Here is a 12,592-nt window from a genome sequence, read left to right as displayed (position 1 = left end):
ACCAGCCATACTGCTCATTCTGTGCGTGATTTCCTGCAAGACAGGAATGTCAGTGTTCTGCCATGGCCAGTGAAGATCCTGGATCTCAATCCCAGGATCTCAATCCCAGGTCCCTGGGACCTGCTGGATCAAAGGGTGAGGACTAGGGCCATTCCCCCCAGAAATGTCTGGGAACTTGCAGGTGCCTTGGAGTGGGGTAACATCTCACAGCAAGAACGGGCAAATCTGGTGCAGTCTTTCGGGAGGAGATGCACTGCAGTACTTAATGCAGCTGGTGGCCACACCAGTTACTGACTGTTACTTTTGATTTTGACCCCCCCTTTGTTCAGGGACACATTATTCAATTTCTGTTAGTCACATGTCTGTGGAACTTTTTCAGTTTATGTCTCAGTTGTTGAATCTTGTTGTGTTCATACAAATATTGACACATGTTAAGTTTGCTGAAAATAAACGCAGTTGACAGTGAGACGTTTTTGTTGTTGTTGCTGAGTTTAGTACTTATTCTGCTGTTGTACATGCGTTACATAATGTGATCGTATGTTACAACATATGATTGTGAAGGTGTCAATAAGCATTACTGATGTTCCTTACTTTACTTGGGAAGCATTTTTATAATATAGAATGTCCCTTTGTCGTACAGACATCACATTATACTGGTGCTGGTATAACCATTTGCCCAGAACATGATCATATCAAATACAGTACACTGTAGAGTGAACAGACAATAGAAGGTATTTACATTATAACACATCAACAATAAGCTTAGAAAAGTACACCAAGCCAACTGAAATGTGCACAGAGCATCCACAGAACGTATACCACAAGGTATATGTACAGAATGTCATCTGTTGTGTTTCCAGGGAGATGGTGCTCAGAGAATGTTAATGACTGCTGGTCAAGGCCGTGTTTGAATGGAGGTTCCTGTATGGATCTGCTGAATGGATACATCTGCCACTGTCCTTTTGGTGAGTACTCTACTGACTAGCATAGCACCATAGAAATCCCTGTCCTTTTGGTGAGTACTCTACTGACTAGCATTGCACCATACAAATCACTGTCCTTTTGGTGAGTACTCTACTGACCAGCATAGCAGCATAGAAATCAATGTCCTTTTGGTGAGTACTCTACTGACTAGCATAGCAGCATAGAAATCACTGTTCTTTTGGTGAGCACTCTACTAACTAGCATGTCACCATAGAAATCACTGTCCTTTTGGTGAGTACTCTACTGACTAGCATAGCACCATAGAAATCACTGTCCTTTTGGTGAGTACTCTACTGACTAGCATAGCACCATACAAATCACTGGCCTTTTGGTGAGTACTCTACTGACCAGCATAGCAGCATAGAAATCAATGTCCTTTTGGTGAGTACTCTACTAACTAGCATGTCACCATAGAAATCACTGTTCTTTTGGTGAGTACTCTACTGACTAGCATAGCACCATACAAATCACTGGCCTTTTGGTGAGTACTCTACTGACCAGCATAGCAGCATAGAAATCAATGTCCTTTTGGTGAGTACTCTACTGACTAGCATAGCAGCATAGAAATCACTGTCCTTTTGGTGAGTACTCTACTGACCAGCATAGCAGCATAGAAATCACTGTCCTTTTGGTGAGTACTCTACTGACCAGCATAGCAGCATAGAAATCTATGTCCTTTTGGTGAGTACTCTACTGACTAGCATAGCAGCATAGAAATCACTGTCCTTTTGGTGAGTACTCTACTGACCAGCATAGCAGCATAGAAATCAATGTCCTTTTGGTGAGTACTCTACTGACTAGCATAGCAGCATAGAAATCACTGTCCTTTTGGTGAGTACTCTACTGACCAGCATAGCAGCATAGAAATCTATGTCCTTTTGGTGAGTACTCTACTGACTAGCATGTCACCATAGAAATCACTGTCCTTTTGGTGAGTACTCTACTGACTAGCATAGCACTATACAAATCACTGGCCTTTTGGTGAGTACTCTACTGACCAGCATGTCACCATAGAAATCACTGTCCTTTTGGTGAGTACTCTACTGACTAGCATAGCACTATACAAATCACTGGCCTTTTGGTGAGTACTCTACTGACCAGCATAGCAGCATAGAAATCAATGTCCTTTTGGTGAGTACTCTACTGACTAGCATTGCACCATAGAAATCATGCAGCATGCCTTATACTGTACGGTGCCTTCAGAAAGTATTCATACCCTTATTTCACATTTTGTTGTTACAGTCTGCATTTTTTCTCATCCATCTAGACACAATATCCCATAATGATAAAGTGAAAACATGTTTTAGAAATGTTAGCACATTTAAATATATATATTTTTTAAATCACCTTTCTTTCACCAAAAATAATAACCCCTGAGTCAATACATGGGGCGGCAGGGTAGCCTAGTGGTTAGAGTGTTGGACTATTAACCGGAAGGTTGCAAGTTCAAACCCCCAAGCTGACAAGGTACAAATCTGTCGTTCTGCCCCCTAACCCACTGTTCCTAGGCCGTCATTGAAAATAAGAATTTGTTCTTAACTGACTTGCCTAGTTAAATAAAGGTAAAATAAATAAAAAATGTTAGGATCACCTGGCAGTGATTTAAGCTGAGAGTCTTTCTTTCAAAAAACAAATAAAGCAACACATCATCACACAATGCCTCTCACTTATTGACCTAGATAGTTTGTGTGTATGTATTGATATGTAGGCTACGTGAGCATTTTTGTAATGTAGTTCAATCTTGAGCTCTATTAATGTCCTGTATTATGTCATGTTTTGTGTGGACTCCAGGAAGAGTAGCTGCTGCTTTCGCAACAGCAAATGGGGATCATAATACAATACCAAAAATGTCAAAAAAACATCATTCCAAGTCTACATTTAGTCCCTTTTGATTTCAGGCTGTAACAAAACAAAATGTGGAAAAAGTCAAGGGGTGTGACTACTTTCTGAAGACACAGTGCAATCGGAAACTAATTCAGACCCCTTCCTTTTTCCACATTTTGTTTCATTACAGCCTTATTCTAAAATGGATAAAAACCAAAATAAAAACAGAAATACCTGTCTTACGTAAGTATTCAGACCCGTTGCTATGAGACTCGAAATTAAGCTCAGGTGCATCCTGTTATCATTGATGTTTCTACAACTTGATTGGAGTCCACCTGTGGTAAATTCAATTGATTGGACATGAAGTTCAAGTCTCTGAGCTGACAAGGTACAAATCTGTCATTCAGCCCCTGAACAGGCAGTTAACCCACTGTTTCTAGGCCGTCATTGAAAATAAGAATTAGTTCTTAACTGACTTGCCAGGTTAAAAAAAGGGCACACACCTGCCTATATAAGGTCCCACAGTTGACAGTGCATGTCAGAGCATAAACCAAGCCATGAGGTCAAAGGAATTGTCTGAAGAGCTCTGAGACAGGATCATGTTGAGGCACAGATCTGTGGAAGGGTACCAAAACATTTCTGCAGCATTGAAGGTCCCTAAAGACACATTGGCTGCCATCATTCTTAAATGGAATATGTTTGGAACCACCAAGACTCTTGCTAGAGCTGGCCACTTGGCCAAACTGAGAAAACAGGGGAAAAGGGCCTTGGTCAGGGATGTGACTAAGAACCCAATGGTCACTCTGACAGAGCTCCAGAGTTCCTCTGGGGAGATGGAAGAACCTTCCAGAAGGTCAACCATTTCTGCAGCACTCCACTAATCAGGCCTTTATGGTAGAGTGGACAGACGGAAGCCACTCCTCCGTAAAAGGCACGACAGCCTGATTAGAGTTTGCCAAAATGCACCTAAAAGACTCTCAGGCTATGAGATAAAACCAAGATTGAACTCTTTGGCCTGAATGCCAAGCGTCATGTCAGGAGGAAACCTGGCACCATTCCTATGGTGAAGCATGGTGGTGGCAGCGGCATGCTGTGGGTATGTTTTTCAGCGGCAGGGACTGGGAGACCAGTCAGCATCGAGGGAAAGATAAATGGAGCAAAGTACAGAGAGATCCTTAAAAACCTGCTGCAGAGCGCTCAGGACCTCAGAAGGTTCACCTTCCAACAGGACAACGACCCTAAGCACACAGCCAATACAATGCAGTGGCTTCGGGACAAGTCCCTGAATGTTCTTGAGTGGCCCCATCATCCCCAAGAAGAATCCAGGCTGTAATCGCTGCCAAAGGTTCTTCAACAATGTACTGAGTGAAGGGTCTGTATATACTTATGTATATAGATAATTTCAGTTTAAATTTTTTATACATTTGTGTAGATTGATAAGAGGGAAAAAAATATTTGTATCAATTTGAGAATAAGGCTGAAACGTAACAAAATGTGCAAAAGGTGAAGTGGGTCTGAGTACTTTTCGAATGCACCGTATATGTTACAATGAAACATTTGGCCAATAAATGCATACAGATCCTATAATTGAATATCATCTATTCTATAATTGAATGAATTATAGGATCTTTATGATGACATGAATGTTGGAAATAGTTGGTATGTTTAGTGGTATAGAAATCATGCCGCGTTTAAAGTTTCGCTCTGATATTATTGGTATCCTTGCATCCTTACAATGGAGTGAATATACAATAGAATGGTCACTTTCTGTTTAAATGAAGGTTACAAGAAATGTTTAACAATGACACAAAACATTTCCCAGATGTACATTATTGACCCCAATATGATATAAACACCAACAGACAATGTTGTTAGTATACACTTCCTACATGCATTGCACCTGTAAAAAAGATCATTCAATTTAGCCCAATGTGCAGTACCCGCAGCCCCCGAAAACAATATATCACTAATCTCCTAATGTTATTGCGTGACAATAAAACACGGAAGTGAAATACATCATCGTAAATTTTGGGTTGAAAATGTATGAAACAAACTTCTCTGTCATTTAGAGGAAGTTGAAGTGGAGGGAAAGCAGACCCCCAGTAAAACAGTAAAACATCCATTATTGCTCAGATTTCTACGGCAGATTCAGAGACTAAGGTGTGTTTTAATCTGGTTTGCGTTTTCCGGGAATTTAATTAAATAAGTGACTTGCGATGTTTACTTCATAGATGGAACAAATGTAACAGAAAAAGGGTGTCTGCAAGGTTAACACAATTTTCACAACCATACTTCCAATGTCTATCTCCTTCAGCATCTTTATCGTGCTATCTCCAAATGTTCAAAAAAACAAACATGGATATGCTTATATTTTTGTGGGATTTCAGGGAACAAGGACAAATCGACGTTATGCTTTTCCAAAAGGGTTCAGGCGTTTCTTTATCATTTAAATTGAGGGAGTTTGAGGGACTAGAATGAATGGTGGCTGGTGCTGGAGATTAAAATATATATATATCTACAGAGTTCAAAATGTACTCACCCACAAACCATAAAAATGTTTAAACCAAGAAGGCTGAGAATATGCTGCATTGAATTCATGCTTGAAAGAATACAGAAGGTGAAAGTACTCGACAAAACAAGCCCACATTTCAGCATCTACACCTTCATCCATGCTTTACAAACCATTTCAGCATCTACACCTTCATCCATGCTTTACAAACCATTTCAGCATCTACACCTTCATCCATGCTTTACAAACCATTTCAGCATCTACACCTTCATCCATGCTTTACAAACCATTTCAGCATCTACACCTTCATCCATGCTTTACAAACCATTTTAGCATCTACACCTTCATCCATGCTTTACAAACCATTTCAGCATCTACACCTTCATCCATGCTTTACAGACCATTTCAGCATCTACACCTTCATCCATGCTTTACAAACCGTTTCAGCATCTACGCCTTCATCTATGCTTTACAGACCAATGAAATACACACATACTTAAGAAGACACACGGTATCAAGTTCTTTATAATGTACATGCCTCATGCTGCAATAATGTAGTCATTTTCAGAAAGGTGTTTACATTTTACAAGCCTCAGTAGAAAACAATCATATGAAATTCAACCAACAGATGAGAGCAGCCATAATGTCTGGGTGTTTTTAATGGTCAACAGAGTAAGAACGCCAAACAGACCTGAGGTACACTAATGTAATGTTATTTTGATGTACGGCATGAGGGCCCCATTTGCAATTGAAATATATTTTTTTACCATCTTCCACTGCATCTATGTTGTCTTTTGAATATTGCTGGTCAGCTGGTGATGACTCTTATTCTACAGTTATAATATAATAATGGACCACCACAAGCTGTGTGTGCCCTGTTCCCTATCTAGTGCAATACTTTTGACTAGGGCCAATAGGAAATAAACTGGGAATAGGGTGCCATTTGGGACACAGCCCTTGTCATGACGGGACGCAGGCCTTGTCGTGCAGGGACGCAGGCCTTGTCGTGCAGGGACGCAGGCCTTGTCGTGCAGGGACGCAGGCCTTGTCGTGCAGGGACGCAGGCCTTGTCGTGCAGGGACGCAGGCCTTGTCATGAAGGGACGCAGGCCTTGTCGGAAAGGAAGCCAGCCCTTGTCATGCAGGGACGCAGGCCTTGTCATGCAGGGACGCAGGCCTTGTCGTGAAGGGACGCAGGCCTTGTCGTGAAGGGACGCAGGCCTTGTCGTGCAGGGACGCAGGCCTTGTCGTGCAGGGACGCAGGCCTTGTCGTGCAGGGACGCAGGCCTTGTCGTGCAGGGACGCAGGCCTTGTCGTGCAGGGACGCAGGCCTTGTCGTGCAGGGACGCAGGCCTTGTCGTGCAGGGACGCAGGCCTTGTCGTGCAGGGACGCAGGCCTTGTCGTGCAGGGGCGCGGGCCTTGTCGTGCAGGGACGCGGGCCTTGTCGTGCAGGGACGCAGACCATGTCGTGTAGAGACGCAGGCCTTGTCTTGTAGGGACGCAGACCATGTCGTGTAGAGACGCAGGCCTTGTCGTGTAGAGACGCAGGCCTTGTCGTGTAGAGACGCAGGCCTTGTCGTGTAGAGACGCAGGCCTTGTCGTGTAGAGACGCAGGCCTTGTCGTGCAGGGACGCAGGCCTGTTCGTGTAGGGATGCAGGCCTTGTCATGTAGGGACGTAGGCCTTGTTGGGTAGGGACGCAGGCGTGGTCGTGCAGGGACACTTGTTGACATTTACATATACACACCTCTTCAAGCACATTGTTTTCCTTTCCAAATAAAATAATACATTTAGATTTACTGTTTCTGGCATACGATTTCTGATGTCTGAGTGGCTTGATCAACACTGTACTGGAGTCTAATTTGTAACAATCATAGATTTATTTAATGTATGAATTAAGTTATTTATTTTAATTCTGTAAGCACAATATAGTGTTTTGTGAATGATATTGCCACTACAGAGGTTAAGAATTAATTTGTGAACACATTGCTGCTACAGAGGTTTTAGAATGAATTTACCCACAACGGTGGTTCGTCCCAAATGGCACTCTACTCCCTACAGTATATACTGCATTACTTTTGACCAAGTAGTGGACTACACAATGAATAGGGTGCCATTTGAGATCAGATAATGTGTTCCAGGCATATTGATCATTAAACTCATACTGGTAAATGCAGTGATATTTGTCTTGATTTTTGCAAATGGACAGCCGTCAGTTTCTTTACAGGGTGATTTTAATCATGGAGATTCATTTCAATTGATCCCTTTTTATATTTCATTAATATATCAGCGTCATGCAATATTGTTGTTGTCATTTCTCATGTTATAGTGATCTGAGGTGGTTATCTGAGGCATTGTATGAGTCCCAAATGGAACCCTATTCCCTATATAGTACACTACCTTTGAAATATAGTGCTATAGTGCCTCCCTAATCCAGGGAACTGATACATAGACATGGGTTCAAGTACTGTTGGAAGCTTTTCAAATACGTTGAGTGTTTGTAGTGTAGTCTACCTGGAGTAGTGCCAGGTTTTGCACTTTCTGTACATTTCTTTTGATTCCATCACAACAGGCAAGTTTGGTCAATCACAGTTTTAAGTATTTAGGATGATTTAAAATAGTATTTGAACCCAGGCCTGCTGGTACAAGCTTCTACTGCTGTACTGTGACAGTGTGGTGAATGTGTACGGAAACTTGCACTTCATTATTTGTCAAATGAGATTCGACAAAGCACATCCAGCAGAAAAGCTTAAACATGCTTCTTGCTGGTCTCGGGTGGTTTGCTGGTTGATGTTGCTGAGAGTCATTATTCTCTACCTATTCATCCTGGCAGGATATCTGCATACATTCTGCATATCATTGTTCCCCCTTCATTTGTATAAAGAACAAACTTTCTGAGTTTCTCTGATAGCCGCTTTAGGATTCCTCAGTTTCAAAACACATGTTGATTGATTACCAGGGCTGCTAAGAGAGTTCAGGTTCAGGAGATTATTGTAGAGGGCTGCTAAGAGAGTTCAGGTTCAGGAGATTATTGTAGAGGGCTGCTAAGAGAGTTCAGGTTCAGGAGATTATTGTAGAGGGGTGCTAAAATAGTTCAGGTTCAGGAGATTATTGTAGAGGGCTGCTAAGAGAGTTCAGGTTCAGGAGATTATTGTAGAGGGCTGCTAAGAAAGTTCAGGTTCAGGAGATTATTGTAGAGGGGTGCTAAAATAGTTCAGGTTCAGGAGATTATTCTAGAGGGCTGCTAAGAGAGTTCAGGTTCAGGAGATTATTGTAGAGGGGTGCTAAGAGAGTTCGGGTTCAGGAGATTATTGTAGAGGGCTGCTAAGAGAGTTCAGGTTCAGGAGATTATTGTAGAGGGCTGCTAAGAGAGTTCAGGTTCAGGAGATGATTGTAGAGGGGTGCTAAGAGAGTTCAGGTTCAGGAGTTTATTGTAGAGGGGTGCTAAGAGAGTTCAGGTTCAGGAGATTATTGTAGAGGGGTGCTAAGAGTTCAGGTTCAGGAGTTTATTGTAGAGGGGTGCTAAGAGAGTTCCGGTTCAGGAGTTTATTGTAGAGGGGTGCTAAGAGAGTTCAGGTTCAGGAGATGATTGTAGAGGGCTGCTAAGAGTTCAGGTTCAGGAGATGATTGTAGAGGGGTGCTAAGAGGCCTACTTTGATACTCAAATGAGATGCAATAATATATTAATTTTGTTTACACAATAAATGAGTGAATGAATGCCATTTTATTTTCGTGTCAAACTGGAGTTGGTGCCTTACGGAATGAATTGACAGATAAACAAACAATACAATGATTCAGTGATATAATAATAATAAAGAAATGTATTACAGTTTTCAGTACATATGGTTTAAAACAATTCAGAGGAAATGTCATGTTATTCACAGTGGCACTTTCTCCTTCAGTCCTTTATCCCCCCCGACCGACCGCACCTGCTGTCTCGACCTCTGAATGGTCGGCAATGAAAAGCCAACTGACGGGCTGACTGTTGCATCCTCTATAACAGCTGTGAATATTATCTGACCCTGCTGGTCATCCATAAACGTTTGAACATCTGGAAGAACAATCCAGCCTTAACTGTTCTGTCTTATTATTATACGACCATGCTGGTCATTTATGAACATTTGAACATCTTGGCCATGTTCTGTTATAATCTCCACCCGGCACAGCCAGAAGAGGACTGGCCACCCCACATAGCCTGGTTCCTCTCTAGGTTTCTTCCTAGGTTTTGGCCTTTCTAGGGAGTTTTTCCTAGCCACCGTGCTTCTACACCTGCATTACTTGCTGTTTGGGGTTTTAGGCTGGGTTTCTGTACAGCACTTTGAGATATCAGCTGATGTACGAAGGGCTATATAAATAAATTTGATTTGATTTGATTTAATGGCTATGTACTCTTTTAGAATCTCCACCGGCACAGCCAGAAGAGATCTGGCCACCCCTCTGAGCCTGGTTCCTAGTGCTGAGAGATTATTGCTTTTTGAGGCCGTTTCAGTTAAAAAACATTTTTTAAGTATCACAGATTTTGGTTACAAAAAATGGACATTCATTTTAAATGCACTATTCATTGTGGGTTGAATGCTGTATCAACACAGAATCAAATAATCAATAAAAGTCCCATGATGGTAGTGACTTCCCATTACTGCTTATCACTTATTAACCATCCTTTTATTTGAAGACTTCATTATTATTTAATTCATTCCAAGTCATCATCAGATCTCCATAGAGCTGATGGCTATGCTGTCTGACAAAATCTCTATTTTAGTAGTTCTTCAAAGTAAATAAGGCATATTTTTATGAATGCGGAATACCAATTATCAAACACTTAGATCATGTATTTTCAGGCTCGTGAATCAACCTTTTTCTGTCCCTCTCGATCGCGGGTTCTCTCTTATCTCAGTCTCTATTTCTAGCTCTGATTCATCTCTTCAGAAACTGCACATCGAGCTCACAGAATTTTTCTATTTATTTTTAAATTTTAACTAGTTGTTTAAAAAAACAAAAAATGACCAACAGTTAATCACTCAGCACTAGTGGTTTCTCTCAAGGTTTCTTCCTAGGTTGCTGCCTTTCTATGGAGTTCTTCCTAGCCACCGTGCTTCTATGTCTACATTGCTTGCTCTATGCGGTTTTAGGCTGGGTTTCTGTATAAGCACTTTGTGACATCTGTGGATGTGAAAAGGGCTTTATGAATGATTGGTTGAAAGATTGAATGGGTTATAAAAACTATGTTTACGATGAAGCATTATCTCTTTAGTAGCTCTTGGTGTTACTTGCTGTTTTATCTAAAGTCTGATGTAGTCTAATGGTGTCTGTATTCTCTACAGTAGTCTAATGGTGTCTGTATTCTCTACAGTAGTCTAATGGTGTCTGTATTCTCTACAGTAGTCTAATGGTGTCTGTATTCTCTACAGTAGTCTAATGGTGTCTGTATTCTCTACAGTAGTCTAATGGTGGCTGTATTCTCTACAGTAGTCTAATGGTGTCTGTATTCTCTACAGTAGTCTAATGGTGGGTGTATTCTCTACAGTAGTCTAATGGTGGCTGTATTCTCTACAGTAGTCTAATGGTGGCTGTATTCTCTACAGTAGTCTAATGGTGTCTGTATTCTCTACAGTAGTCTAATGGTGTCTGTATTCTCTACAGTAGTCTAATGGTGTCTGTATTCTCTACAGTAGTCTAATGGTGGCTGTATTCTCTACAGTAGTATAATGGTGTCTGTATTCTCTACAGTAGTCTAATGGTGTCTGTATTCTCTACAGTAGTCTAATGGTGGCTGTATTCTCTACAGTAATCTAATGGTGTCTGTATGCTCTACAGTAGTCACCTCAGGGTAGGTGGCTGTATTCTCTACATTAGTCACCTCAGGGTAGGTGGCTGTATTCTCTACAGTAGTCTAATGGTGGCTGTATTCACTACAGTAGTCTAATGGTGGCTGTATTCTCTACAGTAGTCACCTCAGGGTAGGTGGCTCTATTCTCTACAGTAGTCACCTCAGGGTAGGTGGCTGTATTCTCTACAGTAGTCTAATGGTGGCTGTGGGTTGTATTCTCTACAGTAGTCACCTCAGGGTAGGTGGCTGTATTCTCTACAGTAGTCACCTCAGGGTAGGTGGTTGTATTCTCTACAGTAGTCTAATGGTGTCTGTATTCTCTACAGTAGTCTAATGGTGTCTGTATTCTCTACAGTAGTCTAATGGTGTCTGTATTCTCTACAGTAGTCTAATGGTGTCTGCATTCTCTACAGTAGTCTAATGGTGGCTGTGGGTTACCTCAGGGTAGGTGGCTGTATTCTCTACAGTAGTCACCTCAGGGTAGGTGGCTTTATTCTCTATAGTAGTCTAATGGTGGCTGTATTCTCTACAGTAGTCTAATGGTGGCTGTGGGTTGTATTCTCTACAGTAGTCACCTCAGGGTAGGTGGCTGTATTCTCTACAGTAGTCTAATGGTGGCTGTATTCTCTACAGTAGTCTAATGGTGGCTGTGGGTTGTATTCTCTACAGTAGTCTAATGGTGGCTGTATTCTCTACAGTAGTCTAATGGTGGCTGTATTCTCTACAGTAGTCACCTCAGGGTAGGTGGCTGTATTCTCTACAGTAGTCTAATGGTAGCTGAACAGGGAGTAAGTAGTTGAATTTGGAGATTTCAGCGGGCACTGTAAGTCTGTGTCCTAAATGCCAACCTATTCCCTTTGTAACTCACTACTTTTAACTGGGCCACTAAAGGAACGCGTAGGGCTCTGTTCAAAAGTAGCACACTGTGTAGGGAAATAGGGTGCAATTTGAGACTCACACTACGAGTGACATTCCTTCATGCAACATTAACCTCCAGGTGAATTGTACGCACAATTGGTTATTAAACACTTGTGAAATACTTTGTTGGAGTCAGTAGCTGTCCGTTAGCAACTCAGGGTAGTTGAACTGATGTGACATCCATTTGGCCTTGAATATAATGTCCCAGTTCTATTAGGTTATCCATGAAAATGGTTTATAGTAAATCAATATGGCTGCTGCTTGTATGTCTCAAGTCTCAAGTCCTGCTGGTTCTAGTGTTAATATTTCGACTCCCCATCTCTTTTCGGTCAACAACAACATTTTTATTTTATTTTTATTTTTACACAGACTCAGTGCTTCAAAATGGTAAATCAAACACTGCAATTGGAGGAAGATTGGAGAAAGTAATGAATCCTTGATAGTTAGTTGTGAACCGTCTTCTGCTGTCAGTGTGCCGTCATGTAAACGTAGGTTAAATCACTACTACACATGTTAAACAACACTAAGTGT

At 41.5% G+C, this 12,592-nt stretch overlaps 1 protein-coding gene across 1 annotated transcript in view; it reads left to right on the top strand.

Moving 5' to 3' along the window:
• The window catches only part of LOC116362547 (protein eyes shut homolog), a gene marked incomplete at its 3' end in the record, with an annotated part of 129,638 nt that overhangs the window by 37,365 nt on the left and 79,681 nt on the right, over positions 1-12,592 (top strand). Inside the window, exon 9 of the mRNA XM_031816619.1 lies at positions 861-965. Coding sequence (XP_031672479.1) covers positions 861-965 — 105 coding nt within the window. The remainder of the gene's footprint in view (positions 1-860; positions 966-12,592) is intronic.

Source organism: Oncorhynchus kisutch, unplaced genomic scaffold (genome assembly GCF_002021735.2).
Source record: "Oncorhynchus kisutch isolate 150728-3 unplaced genomic scaffold, Okis_V2 scaffold838, whole genome shotgun sequence".
Classification (NCBI taxonomy): domain Eukaryota; kingdom Metazoa; phylum Chordata; class Actinopteri; order Salmoniformes; family Salmonidae; genus Oncorhynchus; species Oncorhynchus kisutch.
The sequence above is the reverse complement of the archived record's forward strand: the minus strand, read 5'-3'. Positions and strand labels throughout refer to the sequence as shown.